Genomic DNA, 17,886 nt, shown 5'->3' with positions numbered 1-17,886 from the left:
AACTTTTAAGTAGCACTAATGTCTGATGCAACATTGTGGTAATTTCTCCTTTTGTTTGGGCCAGAGTTTTGATTTACATTAACTGACTTCAAGAATTATTTTAGGCTCCATAACTATATAGTAGAAAGTTTTTAAATTTGAAAATGAGATGGTTAGACAAGTAGCTAAAAAAGATCTCAGCTGGTGCATAAGACTTCATGCAGGCATTGTCAGTATCTGCACTTAGAGTAGATAAACAGAACTTAAAAAGGTGGGATTGGTTTTGGTTCACAATGTTATGTTGGAGGTTGGCATTCTGAAGCTGATGAGTGCAGCAGTAACTGCTCTCCCTTAAGAATAGTTAAGAATGTTCTCCCTTAAGAACAGTATAAAGATTAGAAGAAGAAGCAAAAATATTAAATCATTTCCCATATAATATATAATTTCTAAGTGACAGAAGTCAACAGTCAAATCAAAGGGTATTTAACAGGCCAGGACATAAGACATGCTAGTAGAACATTTTGACTGCAAAGTGTCTACAAGCTTAGAAGGTTGGGTCTCGGTTTTGTAGTGCTTCATATGAAGAAAATGATGTTTAGACAATTGGCAGTGACTAAATTGGTCTGCCTCCTAGACCAGAAAATATGAGGACAGCAAGTTTATTGTCAAAAGAATTAAGATGGGTGACCAAGGATTTCAAATAGATAGATTCTAGCTCCAGAGCTACTCTGGATCTGATCAGAAGTTAGGGACTGAGTAAATGCTGGTGTAAAAGAGAACTGCAAGAGACATTAGGAAGTCATCTGCTTTCATTTCTACAGGACTTGATTCCCAATGCATGACACCTTCTGTCTCAGCTCTACTATATCTGAGATTCAATGAAAATGTGAAAGATAGTCAGAGGTGAAAGATAAGGGATAAGTTGCAAGAGAGAAGGGATACAGCTCAACAGAGTGATGCAATAGATTCTGTTTTGAGAGTGATACATAAGTCAACCAAATGTCTTTCGCTTTTATTCTAGTCTCCTAAAAGTTTCTCTTTTGCCAAGTTTCCCATCATGTTCCCAGGAAAAGCCTCTTTCAGTGGTCTTGGAAGATTATCAGAGTGTGTTGACTTATGGAGATCCATGGGAGTTTATCAATGCTCTACCCCCTTCTCCTTTCACACTGACATTCTCAATTCTGGAAGCCAGTTAACCTGAAATCTTGTTTCATGATGTGTCCCATGTGAATTTTAAACCTAAATGTTCTTAGTAAGGCATCAGGTTTTTTGTTGTTAGTTGGTTTGGCTTTCTTTTTTTCATTCCTTTTGTGCTCTGTTGTAAAGGAATTTGTGTCTCTTCTCCAAGTGAACTGCACAATGCTCAAGAAAAACCAGTAAGGAGTGGAACCCCCTCAGCAGATAAAACTGGTATTTATCTCAGAGCATTAATTAACATTTAAGTGGAAACAGTTTTGATCATTTCAGAAATGTTGTCAGCTTGTGATGTCAGCTCCTCAGCCATCCAAGGCTTAGGCAGGAACAGTAATTGGATAAATAGTAATTGGATAAGTCAAGAGTGGAGGTGAAAAAGAAGAAGAAAGCACTACAGAAAGTAGTTGGGGAGATTTAATCATCCTCCTTCCAAATCAGTTGTAAATCAGTGCTTTTGGGGATATCCTGGTGACATTTGTGACGTCTTTAAAATAAGGTGTAAAATTGCAGTTCTGAGATGTGTGGGCAAAGCTCTTGTGAGACTTGTAGTTAAGAGAAGCAGTGTCAGTCAGGCAAATCTGATCAGGTATCACTTTAAATAACTATACTCTGCCTTCCTTTATTTTCATTCACAAAAGAATCTGCTGTGTCACATTGCTGACCTAAAAAGCCTGATGCTTTTGCAGCCTTGCCATCGTGGCATTTCATGGACTGATTAAGAGCTCTCTGTAGTCCAGAACTTCAGAATCCTCTTGGGTTTATGTGCTGTGAAACAGTATTTGTCTTGTTCTCTGTTAAGCTGCCATACAGATTCCTGTGTCTTCCTTTAAAGCTTCAGCTCTCTAGCCCATGGAGAAAGTGACCTCTCCATGCATTCAATTCATGTAACAGCTCATGGAATTATTTGGGATCTGCAGGTGTATGACTTGCAAATATGTCTATCCTTACTATTCCTATTGTTTTCTAAAAGCTGCTAGCACAGTGTATATTGATTAAGCAGACACATATTCATTTCAGTGTAGTTGTTGCCCAAGCTGACAGAATCATTTTGACACTTGTAATCACAAAGGCTTGTGTTGGATGAATGTTTCATTATTTGATTCTCTGACATCCACTTCTTAGATTTGTTGTAGCAGCAACACATGGACTTCATGATATTCCCCAAGGTTTAGTAAGCATTAAAACCAAGAGAGTGCAGGGCAACAGGGGACACTGTACTACAGAAGGAATAGTGTTTTGCATTTAATTCCAAGGCATTTGTCTCAGACCCTGTATTCTGCTCCTTAATCAACCAGAATTGTCCTGTTTTACCATGAAATGCTTTACCTTTCTGTGCTTCTCTTTCCACATCTGTGAAATGGCAATAAGGCTCTTATTTGTGTGCTAAAGATCATTAAATGGATCTTGCAAAGTGCTTCCAGATTTTTTATTGGAAGGCACACAAGAGTAGAAAGTTGTATTAGTTGCCTAGGATCTGTATTGACGTGGCAAATTGTAACCTCTATATATTGAATGCATTTGCATTTACTAACTTAGTTGAATCACAACAACTGACCAGCAGACTACCTGCTCCAGGAACAAGTTTAACAGTCAGATGATCTGCTCTGGATTTCTAATATGCAGAGATGTTTCCCAGCCTGGTGCACAAAGATGAACTCAGTCTCTCCTTACTGATGTTTCCCTGTCCCAGGCATAGTACACTAGTTTCTTTCTTCTCAAGTGCATCAAGTCCAGCCACATAGTACCTTTTGTATAGAGAAGAAGAAGAAAGACCATGCAGCTCATCATCCTAAAGTAGAAAAAGTTTGGATATATCACTCTACAAATGTGTATTTCCCTACAGCTACTTTGTCAGATTTCTAGTTCAGTTGTTGGCAGCTGCAAGGTAAAACTAGCAAGGTCAATCCTATCCTGTGCAACTCTCATAAAGCAAATGTGTTAGAGCATTTCCATATCTTCACTGACACGTGATTTCTCTTCTTGTTTCCCTTTATTTTCTTAACACAAAGCCTTGGGGAGGAGATACCTTTCTTGATTTATCTCTTTGAGCACATACTCTCTGCTTTTCAGCTAGTCTTCAGCTCTTTGACATGAAACTTAGATGAAACCTCAGTTATTGCTTACCTCTCCTCTGGTGCAGGGCACTGCATCTGAATACCTGGAAGTGCACATGGAGGCCTCCTCAATGAGATCATCCTGGAGCCCGAAAGTCGCTGTACAGTTGGCAGAGAAATACTTGTAGGGCCTCCAAGTCTGCCCATAGTCCTGGGATCTTTCCAACACCATGGCAGCTGGGCGAGGTGACTTGAACACAGCAATGACATGGGTCAGGTAGAATTCTGTTTCAAAGTCCAGTCTGATTTCTTCCCTATGTACTCCTTGGGCAGACTGCCACCAGGAGTTGGGGTTTGCAAAGAAATCGTCTGTCATGTCAGCGGGGAGATGGGAGTTGTCAGGCTGGTTGGCATTGCATTTGGTGCAATGAGGCTGCCCACAGACATGGGAGACCTGATGCAGGAGATTCTGGCCTGGGTAGAAGCAGTACAGCTCTGTACTGTTCTGGCCACACGTGGTCAGGGTGACTGGTGTCCTCCCTCTTGCAAGGTTTCCCACTGGAGGGTTGCAGGAACGGCCATGGCAGCGGAAGGCTCGTAGCCTCGTGGGATCTGAGAAAGACAGGCAAAAGAAACACAACTGAGTAGAATTTCTCAAATAGTTCTCAGACTGTGATATGGGTGACCATGCAAATATTTGAAGTCCTCATTTGGGGACTAACATACAACAGGACTTCTTCTAAGGAGAACTACTTTGTCTTTTCACACAAAGTTTGGGGTGAGTTTCCCAACAAATCTTTGTTTTCCTTGTCTAGCTCCTGAGGTATTTAGAAAACTTATGCTTATCATACTTAATTTTGATTTGTGTTGAAAGCACAGTTGCCTTGGTCTGTTGCATTTTATGTCTAGCCACAGAAATCTGGTGTTTTCTTACTTTCACTCTAGTAAAACTGTGTATCTGAGGACTGAATCTATTCAATGCATTTATTTTCACTGTCATCAGAATGCAAAGTCAAACTGTCCTATACTCTGTAGATACATTAAGAAAAGAGATCATTCCTGCCCAACAAATTGCAGACATTACTTACACATATGAACACATATAGAAAGCATCTATTTCTGTAATTATGCACTCCTGGCACAATTGTGAGGGGTGTTGAGATTCTACTGCTCCTATTGAGATCAGCTGGAGCTGCTAATACTTAGCAGAGATGAAAATCAAGTCTTTCTTTGGTTTCTGTACCTTAAACATGACAGTCAGTGTCTATACTCTGCAAAATTTGCAAATACTGGCAAACTTTTTGTATCTTCATGATATTTATTTATTTATTTCTAAAGTCAGAAAGGTAGGGATACCTATAAGGCTTTAAGATTGTTTGGGAATCACTAGTGTCTTGTAACACTGGAGTTAAAGGGCTCATTCCAAAGCCTTATTAATATACTGGAGAAAATTGCTTTTTTAATGGCTTACAATGTTCTTTTTGCAACCTAACAGTCTAGAATGAGTTAATGTCTGACCTTGCAAGGTCATAAATCTAATCCAAGAGGTCACAAGTCAGATGACTGCATGGAAGTCCTACAGGAAATGACCTTTCCAATGAAACATAGGATGACCATAAACCCTGAATAGTCTAGGAACAGTTCAAAGGTCTGCTATTTGTTCAGCATTCTAGGTCAAATTTTGAAATCCCTACATGGTTTATATTCAGCCTTTCATCAGGCAAAATTAGTTTTAAAATCAAATCAGGTCAAAGAAGCGATTCTAATTCAGCCTTATAAAAAATACTCAAAATGTAAATTTAGTTGGATGAAATTGATGTCACTCTCCCCAAAAGAAATATTTAAGGTGAAAAAATGTGTCCGCATTGCTGTGGAATTTTGCTTCCCAGGATTAGTGCACACAGTGACCTTGCTGTATGTCCACTGAATCCCACTGGCCAATGGCATGTGCCATTTAAGCTTACATACAGCATAAAGTAGCATAAACTTCATATGGTGAAGAAACAGATAACCCAAAAATCCTCTTGGTTACTTTTAAAAAGAGGTGGAAGCCGCGTTCAGAAGTTGGACTTAAAGTGTGTGTTGCCTTACAGACATTGTAAGCAGCAGACTCAAGGAAAGAGCAGGTGTCTGGAGACACAGTAGGTTTCCTCCTGGTAGAAGTTGTCTTCCACCAGTGGCTTGAATGGGCTGGCCAAGATTGGTTTTAGTATCCCAAAGAAGTCCTAAGAGACTGGCAGAGGTTAGAGGGCAGCAGTGCCTGAATCACATGTGCACCCAGTAGTCCTTGGATGAAAGAAATGAAAGCTGTTCCTCCTCAGTCCCACCACCTCTCCCTGTGCCAGCAGAGGGATGAATTCTCATGAGAGGAGTTGAAGACATCAGCTGGAGAGGAAAGGGGATGTCTGGATCTATCAGTTCTATTCTTTGCTCCCCAGCTTCGACTGAGAAGGTGATTCTTAGCACTACTGGAGATCCTCCATGAAGTTCTCAAACCATCCTTACTACTTGATGACCATTTCAATGTATTTTCTTTCTGATTATGAATTTGTTATTCCATCTGAGCCTATTACAATTACAAGGGAACACCAGGAACTTCAGAGATTTAATCTGGAAAGTTCCTTGTAATTTCTCTGAGACTTTTTGTGCTGTAGAAGAGACTCAGGTCTCTACAAGAGTTGTTTACAGCTTCCTTCTTTTTGCAGAGCATCTGAAACTGCAAATTTTTTTTATGCTCTGTAGGGTGAGTTTCAGTGAGTCACAAAAAATTAATGAAATAAAGATAAACCTACTCTTGCTGGTCAGCAAAAATATAACAAGCTACAACTTCATGCCACAAGAATGTCCTTTTAAGTGGCATTTAGATTCATGTTGATGTCCAAGCACTTTGGTAGAAATTACTGGAAATAAGGAAAGCACAGCAGTTTCAATGTTTAAAGTAGATTGGATATTAAGTGGTTTTGCTCAGTGCTGCAGAAAGGTGTCAGCTTTGCCTTCAGAGAATTTAAGTGGTACCAGTCTTACAATTGAGCTTTGAACAAACATTAGCTCTGATTAAGGGTCAGGTTACTTGCATTTGATTAAAAATGGGTCCGTGTTACAAATGCTATTGGATTGTGGATAAATATACCATATAATTAAAAGAAAGTCCATCTCTATTGATGGATCACACCACTTAAGGAAATAGAGGAAATAGGATGCTGGACATCTAAATTTAAGGAGTTATATAGGGGAAGCTTTGCAGACAAGAATATAAGAAAGTAAAAGAGGAAATATTTTTAAAGGGCATTACTGCTTTTTACATTTCTCATAAATGGGCTCTTAGTCTTGTATTGAGTTTTTCAGCTGTTTTTATCTGGATCTGGACAAGGAAGAACAACATGGTTGTCCTCCTGAACAACAGTCACAAGGTTTGTCAGCTCTGCCTGCTAATACAGCAACATCAATAAACAGTTCCTGTCTGAACTGCTGTGTCATTGGGAAAATGGGAGAAGAACAAAGTGCAAATTAGCAGAAGGGAGTTTTAGAAAAGGAGAGAGGTTGGAAAACAAAATTTGCAGTCGATTAAAAGCCTTGCTTTTAAAGAAATCAATTAACAGAACATTGCTTGGCCACAATGACAACACAGCCAATCCATCACTCACTGATTCTCTGGAAATAAGATGAGATGTTGAATCTGGACAGCAAGGGGGGGACCACTGCAGAAGAGAAACAGTGACCAGGCAAACAAACAACAAATCCCAACTGCCAGGAGGACTCATTGAATAATTCATAAAGAACTGAACAATCTGACTGTGCATGGGTACTGCATGCTAGCTGATGAGCTTTTACTCCATGGAGGAAGTCTTGGCTCCATAAGTGGTATGATTGACTTATTTGTTAGCTTTTGGATACCTCAGAGCTGTGCCACAAGGTTTCAGGTCAATGGCACAAGCCCAGCACATGTTATAACAAGGGTGTTATCCAGTGATGAGGGAATCACACAATTCAAGGGAGGTCATCCTCCCTTTGGTCCTGAGGTACCATTTCAATCAAAAATGTCTTACTTCAGAGCTTTGTCATGCAACAAAAAATTGTAGACATTAACTAAAAACAGGTTCAATTCCTTCTAGGTTTTTTGTTCTCCCTCCACTGGATACCTGACAAAAGAAAGGTCATATGGCAACTCAGTCAAAGCTTGCTGATGTGACTGGAAAGATGCCTAATATTTTCTGAGTTATTTGAATTGGAATTTTTATTTCTTTTCCATATGCAAATTTATGATTTTGTGTGTTCAGGTCCCCTACAGTGAGGTAGGAGAGGAAATATCACAGTCCTGAGCAACATGTAAACATTAAAACCTTTGGACATCTTCCTCTATGTTTTTGATGGAGCAATTGCAGTGTGTATGTCTAGCCTGGGTTTCACTTGTTCTAGATCTGTTTGACTTTTTTCTCAATAACTCAAAACTTTAAAATGTTCTTTTAAAACTAATCACCCTGAGGACATGAATTGCTCAAGTTGTTATTAATTAGACCTAGATCTTTATCTCTCAATGCTGGTTGCAGCAGAAGTGCTGTTTCACCTTTTGGTTTGTCTGGAGCCAACACAGAATAAGTTTATCAAGTCTTCGGCCATTTATGACTAACTTGATGTATTTCTGCACTAAAATAGCCCTGATAACTGTAGCTAAAGAGCCAGCCTTCTTAAATACCCAAAAGGTGAAGTTCTGAATATGCTATGAAACCAGAGCATGGTTATTACTTGATAAGCATTTCAATGTATTTTCTTTCTGATTATGAACTTCTTATTCCATGACCTGAGGCATGGGCAGAAGAGTAACATCCTAGGTCTGGGTAATATTCCATTGTGGTCAGTTGCAGTCTGCCTCCTCATATCCTTCCTGGAACAAATGTGGGCTCCAGCATCTGTGGTTTCATTTACAGATGAGCTGAATAACCACATATCAGAGGAGCCCAAACCCTGCTGACAATCAGGTCCTGCAATTGATTTTTCTAAAAATGGGTGGTTTTGGCCCCACCATGCCCTCTTTTTGAGCTGCCACTGGGGTACAGAGCTGGCCCAGGCACTGCACCCCTTGGGGACTGCTCCCCTGGGGGCCCCTCTTGCTGTAGCAAGAGCCCAAGCTGTTGTCAGACCCATTAACTGTCCCAATTTGTAAGAGTTTTGAGACCCCTGCAGAGTTTATTTGAGGGGGGATAATGCCCTCCACCTGCATAAGACTAGGGGATCACCCAAATGTCACATCTTACCATATAAAACCACTTTGGTTTGGTTTGGTTTGCTTTGTTTTCCCTTGGCATCATAAGAAGCCAATAGTGACAATTGCCTTCTCTGCAAAGGGAATGCAGAAGGCAAATAGTGTACTCCCCACAAATACTGTACTCCATGTGTCCTCCACACAACTGCCCCATCAATTTCTTTCACTTCTGACCAGGAAGGACCAACTATAGGGCTGAAAAGGGCACTTACTGTATAGGCTAGTAAAGCATGCAAAAAGCATACTTCCTTGTAAACCTCTCTGCCCAGGAAAATGCTGAGACTTCAAAATCATTTTGTATAGATTGGCTAAGAAGTGTCTGAACTAACCTCAGGCTGAATGGTACTGACCCTGGCTGTAACAGGACCTGCAAAGATTCATGGTTAATTCAGGATTTTTTTGGCATTGCTTCTTAAAAAACAAACCAAACCAAACCAAAACTGAACAGGTAACCCTTGTGCTTTCACAGGCTGATGGTTCATGCAACCTCTTAGCTAAGCAGCATATATTTAATTAAATTGACATTGAATACTTAGCATCGTCACCTTCAATATCCCATTATTTTCCTTTTTTCCATATGTGCCACACCATTATGGTGTGTGTGGTTTGCTCCACACAGAACACACTCCCATCCCTCAAATTCACCTTCTAGGCAGTCACTTATGGGCTGCATTTCCTTGAAGATTCTTGTTCACTTTGTGAATTGGATGCACAGCAGACTTAGGCTAGTTTGTAACAGGCTGCTTTTCACAATATTGGCAACTTCATGAAACATCTCTGTAACCTTTCTGTGCTGTGGGTCAACATTTGTATCCTATAGGGAAAGTCCTAGCCTGGGATACTAGTGAATGGCTGTGATAAGATGCTAAGAGCACTAAGGTACCATGTCCTCCCCCCACTCATTCCCTGTCATGTTGCAATAGCCAACCTTTTTCTCAGTTGAGTCACTGAGTAGTATGACAGTTTTGTAAATTCATAAGCTGTTTTGAGTTCTTAAGAAAATAACTCTTGCATTCATGGGAATAAGATGTTTATGTTATCAGGAAGGTTCTAGCTGGGGAATAATCTGAGATGAAGCCACCTGATCTGCCTGTGACTTCACTGAAGCTTGCAGGGTAGTTGAACACTTCTATCTCTGAAATCACAGCAGGTAGAGTGTTGTTCCTGTCCTAGTACTCAGAGCACACAAGTGAAATTTAAACCCCTGGCATGCTTTCCTGTGCAGAGAGAGAGATCCCAAGTCAGTATTAAAATAAAAATTCATGAAGGATGTATTGTTGCTTTGTCAACACTTATCTTCCTTTTTCTGTCCTGATGTGGATAATCAATCTCTTTAAACCTTAAAGAGTTTAAGGTTTACCCCACCCCTATGTATTAAACCACAGCAAGAAGAAAAGAATCTAATGCTTTGTTTCCTTTCCCTTAAGGAATTTGTCTCCATCACAGTCCAAGTATTTTTAGGACCCTATGTAAATACCATCACAGCTGTATCACTCCTGTATATGCTTATTTGTAAAACCACATACACACACACAACTTAACTTCTCTTTCTGTACTAATCCATTTTCTCTCTAATACTACTTTAATCTTGTCCACTGTATGCTAACCATTAACTCAGTGAATACACTGAATGAATGGACTGTCTTGGATAAAGAGTATTTCCTAAAACAGCATCTCTGATTCTCAATGATGCAAAATGAAATTAACAGGGAATAATTCAGACTTCTACAGTGATGCTGCCCAAGGATGTTGTCATTTCACTCTTGTCCTGCCTAGGAAGGCAGTGTTTCATCTCAACACAAATATTTCTATGCATCTATGTCTTTCTTTCTCTCTTATTTTTCTTTTATTAACAATAATAATACACTTTTCTATTTATTTAAGGATGTATGAAACTGTACGTCCTATTGTAAGTCTCTGGAAGGAGACTGAGCTATAGACCTGTGTACTGCAGGGAATAAGAAGCATCTATAGTCAGTGACCAACCCAGGTTACTTATAAAAATCCAGCCTAAAATAAAGATTTTGACATACATTTTTCAACAAACAGACATTATTTCTATCTCCTTTCACCTTGCTAAACTTAGGATAAACTGTTTAATGAATGTCAAAATTGATTTATTTTGCTTACCTGCTTCCCCATGCCCAGAAATAAAATATTCCAAGAACACAATCAGCATTATGCCTTTATGCTGCATGGCTGTCAGTAAAATATCTGTCCTCAGTGAAGCAAAAAAGAGTTGCTGCAGAAATCTACAGGTTTGGTCCTTGCATGGCTTTTCTGTATTTTCTTTCTTTCTTTCTGCTCACCTTCCTCTCAGTGTAAGGGGGTCAAGGCTGCTGCCTTATTCTTCTTGCTCTCGTTTGCATCCAGAGGTGTTTTTGGTTGTTTTTTTGTTTTGTTTTGTTTGGGGTTTGCTGTTTGCTTTTTTTTTTTTTTTTTTTTTTTTTTTTTTTTTTTTTTTTTTTTTTTTTTCAGGGCTCGGATGCCTTCTGGGTGTCACCCGTACATTGCTTCCAATAAATAAATAAATAAATAACAAGGATTTTCTGTGTCTTTACCCCTCTCCATGCAGCGAGCAGGGGACGTTCACATCCCTGACGCAGCCCCTCGGATACACACACACCATCGGGGGCTGTTGCGACGCCGAGAGCTCTCTTCGGTCCGGTCCTTCGCGGTTGTTCGGATGCTATTTCGAAACTTTCATTTCTGCTCCTTGTTTTTGGTAGAGCTTCTTTTTGGCTTTGCCTGCGTTCCCACTGGCCACCTTCCCAATCCCCCTCCCCCCCGCCGCCCCGCTCCCCGCACTTCCCGCAGCCGCTGCAAACCGGGGGAGCCCGAACCCTGCTTTGTTAGGAGGGCTGCCCCGGTACCTTCCTTCCCTGTGCTCCCTGCAGCATAGGGTCATAAGAAGAACAGAGCTGGCGTTTCTCCCTGAAAGATGATGAGAAGCAAGTGCTTTCTTGGCTCTTCCCTCTATTTTTTTTCCTTTTTTTCTTTTATTTTTTTTTTTTTTCCTTTCTTGTAGATTTTGGGTCTTATTTTATTTCCCTCCTCCCTCCGCTGTCACGGAAGCCACTTCTTCCCTACCTCCAGAGGATTTGCTTCACACAGCGAGCGCCAGGGGATATGAGTAAAAAACAAACCCAGCGCCAGATCTCCGGTGCCGGTGCCTGGGAAATCCCTTTGCCGGCTCCGCGGCTGGACCGCGGCCCCCGACACCGACTGAGGGGTTCCGTGCCCGGGGAGGGGCGGGGGGGACAGGCAGGGGCAGGGGCTGCCGTGCCCGGGGTAGGAGTGCAGTACCCAGCGCCCAGGCAAGGGGGGGTAGGAAAGGGGAGGGGGCTATAGAGGATCCTTCCTCCCTCCTGCTGTACCAAGGTTTAGGGTTGGGGGATTCCTTCCCTCCCGGGGGCTGGGTAGTTATATTCGAGTTTTGTCTCTGCCTCCCTGTCAGCCTCTAGCACATCACTCAGTCCTAACTGGGCATTTTTCCTCTCCGGTCCTGTCTGGCTGCGAAGAGGATTATTATAACATGTGATCTTCTTCCTGTTATTTATATGTGGCTTTTTTTTTTTTTTTTTTTTTCTTTTTTTAGGGTGGAAGAGGATGGGTCTGCGTCGGTTCCGCACCTCCCCGTCGTCCTTGTTGCACTCAGATTCAGGCGTTGTTTTTCCTCATCTCCAGGAGCCGGTGCGTGTGTGCGCTTGTGCGTCCGTGTTTTTAGATGTGTTCGTGTTTACATGTGTGTGTGTTTGCGCAGGGCAGCGGTAGCCTGCGCAGCCCGCCCGCTGCCTGCTGTCCCTGCTGTCCCTGCTGTCGTCCCTGTAGCACCCTCTGCCAGCCCGCCCGGCACATGACATCTGCCCTGCAGCGGGCACTGCCCGGCGCCCCGGGGAAGCAGCCCCTGCCCGGGCACCCAGAAGGCATCCCCAGGACGGGAAGAAGCGGGGTGGCCTCGGGGACTGGTTTAGGTACGGCTCACACGTTGTACAAACGGGCACATGCACGATCACAATCACAGAAAATAAGTTCTCACCAAGAAAGAACTGTTTAAAATTAATAATAGAAAAAAATAACAGCTTCACTACTCTCTTGAAGCAGTTTCTACTGATCTGTATCAATTATCATATCTGCTAAGCTTGGTTTTGAAAAGGAAAAACTACCTTAACAAAACCAAACAAAAAACCCAAACCAAAACAAGACTAACCCCATATCCATGTGACAGCACACTCTGCTCCAAATTTGCTGAAGCCTCTCTTTTACTGCAGGGTACATGCAGTCAGTCCAAGAAATACAGGAGTAGTAAAAATAAATGCTTTGAAGATGATGGACACATCACAGAAATTCACTATAAACAAAAGAATTAAACTGTCATTTTAAGAACCCTACACTATGTATTTGCTAAGTTATCTTTTCAGGAAACAGAAGTTTAAATTTTCATGGGCAGGAATAGAAAATCCTAACTGTGAACAAAAGAAGTAAATTGTGCCTGAACTTGTCCATAATCACAGACATGAGCTGGGGCAAGCCAGGCAGTGAGGGGATTTGTGACTTCCCAGAGAACCTGGGGTGTCTCCTCTGGCACCACTGCCAATCCTGCCTGCCCCAGCCAACACTGGGCATGGTCCCCAAGTTGATTTTTCTCAGGTAACTCCAGTACAAAGCTCACAGGGCCCCAGAGAAGCTCCAGCATGTAGCGATCAGGGGGTGAAAGTGTTCAGCCTGCCAAATAATTTTAATTCAGGAAGTGAGTTCCTCCCACCCAAATTAATTTTTTCTTTCTTCACACTTCACAGTGACAGAATGCCATTAACTTCTGCTGAACATCATGGAGGGAAGCCTGTCTGTTGGGAACCAAGTGTGGATGAGGTTATTCTTGTGCTCATGTGTGTACAGGATCAGACTTTAAAAGGATTTGGAGAATGTGGGTCATGAAAAGAAGAATATGGAGCCATTTCCCTTTGGAGTGTTCATGTGAGGCAGGGTTATTTAGCTAGGTTTTGGGGTAGAATTTTCTGACTTTACCATTTTCTTCATTTTTTTTGTATGGTTTTAATAAGAAAACCAAATAGAAAATTTGAAAATATGGACGGTTTTTACTTTCCTTTTTGTCTTTGCCTTTTGTTTGAAATAGTGAAAATACTGGATAATTACAAAACAAAATTCTGCCATAAATGACAGTTAGCATCCTTCAGAGGGTTTGGCTCTGCTGTGCACTAAGCTCCCCTGGGATGTTCTGAGTTCTTTCAACTCAAGCATCTTCAGTGGGAGCTGGGGATGTGCTATATGTCCTAGAGCTAAACTCAATGTGACACTAATGAGATGCTGTCATTTAATAATTGTGCTTTGTTTTCATTGCTTGTTGATTGCTGCCTTTGTGGGACAGTGTCATATTTTTTTATTGCTAGGTTTTAGCTTCTGAAACATTTCTCCCTGTTCATTTTGCCAGGCTTAGGCTGTGGCACCTGAGAAAATACCATGGCCACGAGTTGTACTTCCCTGGATGTAATAAAGGTGAAGAAGCTCCTGTATATTTAAAATTACTCAAAATGGAGACCAAAACTGATGTTGCACTGTAAGTGCAAAATCAAAGTTAACTATATTAATTTACTTGTGATATCTGGATGGCAGTACCATAAGACTTTCTAGTCTTTGTTGACCTTAGGGTATAAAAGTGACATAGAGATGAAAGCCTTAATTCTTTGTCCCAGTTATTGCCTGGATTCTGAAAACCACTACCAGTGCTAATGAGCACATTTCCAGTGTCCTACTACTACTAAAATCCATTCATGTCTGTGAGCTAAGAGAAACACCTAAGGGGGAAATTTTGCTGTTATCATTGACAACTGCTTTTGTCTAGAAGACAAATTGATGAGATCTGAGAAACAGCCTGTACCTAGAGCTGTCAAACAGGGAAAGCCCATCTTAGCTGAACCATGTTTATGAATAGTGACATGAATAACAATCATTAACTTGAGTCTGTTCCTAAAGTACAGAAATGTAAATGTAAAGTCCTTGAGGTCTCAGGCAAGGTTCATGCACCAGAACGTGACTTTCACTGGGACATTGAGGGAATCAGATAATTTGGAAAGTGACTGAGTTTGCTCTGGTAGCTTAGCACAGCACCAGCTGACAAAGCACCCAGAGAATAAACAGCAAAACTGTGAATCATTCATTTGGGGGGAGGAGGGAAGAGCCAATGGCATGGCACAGAGCTGGGAGGTGTGTCACCTCTGCCACCTGCCCTCTCTGCTTTACCAGCCTGTCTGCAAAAGCCAGAGCACAGGCTGCCTCCTTTGACATCACCTCAGGGTGGTGGGACATCTCAATCCCTTAGCATCTCCTTTGCCTGCAACCTTTCCCCATTCCTTATACTTCTCCAGTTTGTCTTGCCTTTCCTCCTTGTATTACCTCAGCATTATGACCAGCCTGAAGGAAATCTGTTGTGGCCTCCCTCTATCCCCCTTGCCTGAAAACAGAGGTCAGAGGAAAGGAATACCCCATGCACCTGTGAGAACCCCTAATCTCACTGCTCAGGAGAAAAAGGTAACATGGGGGTTCACAGGGCCTCAAATGGTTTTCTGAGTGTGCACCTGACTTTGGGGCAAATGTATTTCCTTGATATTATAATTTCAGTGGGTAATGGCACAAAGTACTGGAAACTCTGCTTGCTTTCATTCCTCTTTCCACTGCCAGAGGTAAGCAGCTTGGTATGAGGGAGATTTGCTACACAAGAACTTCCATGACTGTAACTGACTGAACAAGAGAGATGAGACTTCAATGCTGTCAGTCCAGCATTGTTCCTCAGGGATGAAATTATGAATGCTGCTGTAAAGCTTTGCATGTGCATGAGAGTGAAAGCTAACCCCTCAAATACAATGAATGACTAATGGGGGTAATCAGCACTGTGGTACAAGCTACACATCTTTATATTTGCATAAAAAATCCAAGGATAATTTATTTTAATCAGTAGTCTGAGCATCCTGGAATTTAGACCATTTTGTAGGGAGTAGAGTTAATTATTTGTCTTTAATTGTGTAATTCTTTTCCTGTCTCTTTTTGTTTGAATAGTCTGTGTACACACTGAAGTAATCGTTGCATTATTTCATGTTAGAAATGGTCAATCCTTAGAAATTGAAGTGGGAGAGGATAAGGTGAGCTCCTTAGTTTTAAAGTCTGTGCTTCTTCACATACAACAGCACTAAAAACGTGGTATTCTGGCCAGAACACAATAGTTTCTTCCCCACTAAGAAGTTGCACACAAATTCTTTGCTTTCATGGGAGTTCCCCACTGGAATTGGCAACCAGATTCTTTTGAAGTCCACTTCCACAAGTGGACAGGAGTCCAGTCTAAGGGTAGAAAGTGAAAGAGCAGTGAGCTATCCAAATAAGATGTACTTCCATGTCAGAAATATTCATGGTGCTGCCCGGGACAGCTCAGACATGTGAAATGTGGCTTGTAAGTGTGCAGAAGAGGCTGTGGTGATGGCTATGAAGATAAAGGAGCAAGAGAGAGCTGAACATTGCAGAACATTGCTGATCATCCCCATTTTATTCCTTGCCTTTGCTAAATCACTTTTCCTCAGCAGAAGTCTGCTATATCATGAAAGAATCTGTGTTGCAGGAGAGGAGATGGTATCTCTGTAAAGGATGCCAAACCTTACTCTCTAGCTGGGGCAGAATGGTAATGACAAAGTCCTCACTCCCTATATAGAATCTGGGATAATTTCTAGGTTCTTTAAGTGTTGCAGGAAGACAGCTACCCTCATCCCTCCTTACCCTTCACATGTGATAAAAGGTCATGCAAGTTGGGTTTTTTATTAGACTGTTTTAAAGGTTTTTAAAGCTTCCTTTCTGATTTATTTTATTCTTAATCTCCACCTTAAACTCTTAACAGGGCTATAGGCTCAGCTAGTACTTATTTTATATCTGAAAGGTCAAATCTCTTTTTTTTTTTTTGAAGAGGTGTTGATGCTTGTAAAAACACATAGGCAGACAACTATGTAAAATTTTGTCTGTCTACAAGGTGGTTTTTAAGCCTGAGACAAGTGCCCAGAATTTGTTGGCAGTATGCAATGCTGAGCATATTGTGAGGCTTGTCCTTATGTATGATGCTGAGCTCACTTTCTAACTGAAGTACTCATGGAAAACTTTGGCAGAAGTGAAGTTAATAATTGTGCTAATTTCCTCAGGATTTGTCCCTCTCTTCATATGCCTTCATTCCAGTTTTAGCCCTTTCTGCAATAATAAACCTTAGTACTGGCAATGTTTTATTTTCTTGAGCCCCTTTTTGTGGTTATAATAGAAATCTTGTGAGATTTATAAAATTTCTGTGAGTTTTAGGGCTTGCTGACTCACAGAATGGTTTGGGTTGGAAGGAACCTTAAAGATCCTTTAATTCCAACCCCTCTGCTGTGGGCAAAGACATGAGGTACATACTTTCTCCTCTCATGCAAACTTTAATCTTCTTGGATAAATCAAGCCATTTCTCAGAAGTGATTCTGTTTGTATGTTTTCTGAATTCTCTTCCTTCAGCATTCTTTGCCTGAGGCCTGAAAGACCCACATCCTCTCTCTTTTCCTCCAAGGATGAGGAAACTCTAGCTTTCTGTTTCCCAGCATCTGTACTTAGTGTAAATATGCTATAAAGAAATTACCCCTAAAATCTTCTGCATGGTGTGTCCTTTGCAGAACAAGAATGTTGCATGCTCAGTGCTCATTAACACTGGGGTAAAGCTGATGCAGTTGGGAAGAATGTGCACTTCTCATTGTTGATAAGTACAAAACAAAACAAAACAAAAAAACCCCAAAAAAATCAAAAAAAGAGGAATTTTTTTTATCCATGCATCTAGTCCCTTATCTTACAGCCAAGTCATGTTGGGGTCTTACTGCTGCCCCAGAACCATCATCTGTTACCTGATTGCAGATATCATTTGTGTTTCAGTGCTCTGAGGGCACTGATGGGCCATGATGAACCTCACCTGAGATCTCCACCCACACCCTCTGCCCACAGCCTTATGGGCTCCATTTAAGCTCAGGTCTGGGTGTTCAGTCTCTGGTCATGTCACAGTATGTTCTCTCATGCCCAGCTAAGGACCTCATGGATCTGGTCTCCAGCCCGAGGGCCATGCTGGAAACCCACTATGAACGTTCCTGATGGCTTCTGGGCTGTTTCTCTGTAGTAGCCATCACCAGACTTGATCCTGACTTGCACTCCTGGTTTGGCTGAAGACCTACATTTTGCTAGGATCTGGACTCATGGTGGAACCAGGCTGCCATCCCTGGGCTGCCTTGCTCAGCTCCATCAGGTACCATGAGGCTGGACCCAGGCTGGTGAAGTGCCTGTCCTGCTGGCTGTATTGCTCTGCTTTACTCCCCATCCCTTAGGGATCATCTG

General features: G+C 41.6%; 2 protein-coding genes across 3 annotated transcripts in view; one reads left to right on the top strand and one right to left on the bottom strand.

Annotated features, from left to right (window-relative positions):
- The window catches only part of LOC139801580 (netrin-4-like), a 45,454-nt gene extending 33,926 nt beyond the window's left edge, over positions 1-11,528 (bottom strand). The window contains exons 1-2 of one of the 2 annotated variants that reach the window (XM_071756006.1): positions 10,618-11,528; positions 3,298-3,839 (exon numbers count right to left, since the gene is read on the bottom strand). In XM_071756006.1, coding sequence (XP_071612107.1) covers positions 3,298-3,839; positions 10,618-10,684 — 609 coding nt within the window. In that variant the 5' untranslated portion in view covers positions 10,685-11,528. The remainder of the gene's footprint in view (positions 1-3,297; positions 3,840-10,617) is intronic. The other variant, XM_071756005.1, reaches the window with a different exon arrangement.
- Positions 11,529-14,552: 3,024 nt separating this feature from the next.
- UROC1 (urocanate hydratase 1) overlaps positions 14,553-17,886 on the top strand; it is a 40,406-nt gene continuing 37,072 nt past the window's right edge. The window contains exon 1 of the mRNA XM_071756004.1: positions 14,553-15,036. Coding sequence (XP_071612105.1) covers positions 14,911-15,036 — 126 coding nt within the window. The 5' untranslated portion in view covers positions 14,553-14,910. The remainder of the gene's footprint in view (positions 15,037-17,886) is intronic.

This window comes from Heliangelus exortis, chromosome 12 (assembly GCF_036169615.1).
Source record: "Heliangelus exortis chromosome 12, bHelExo1.hap1, whole genome shotgun sequence".
NCBI classification, from domain to species: domain Eukaryota; kingdom Metazoa; phylum Chordata; class Aves; order Apodiformes; family Trochilidae; genus Heliangelus; species Heliangelus exortis.
This window is presented reverse-complemented; position numbering and strand designations above follow the sequence as displayed.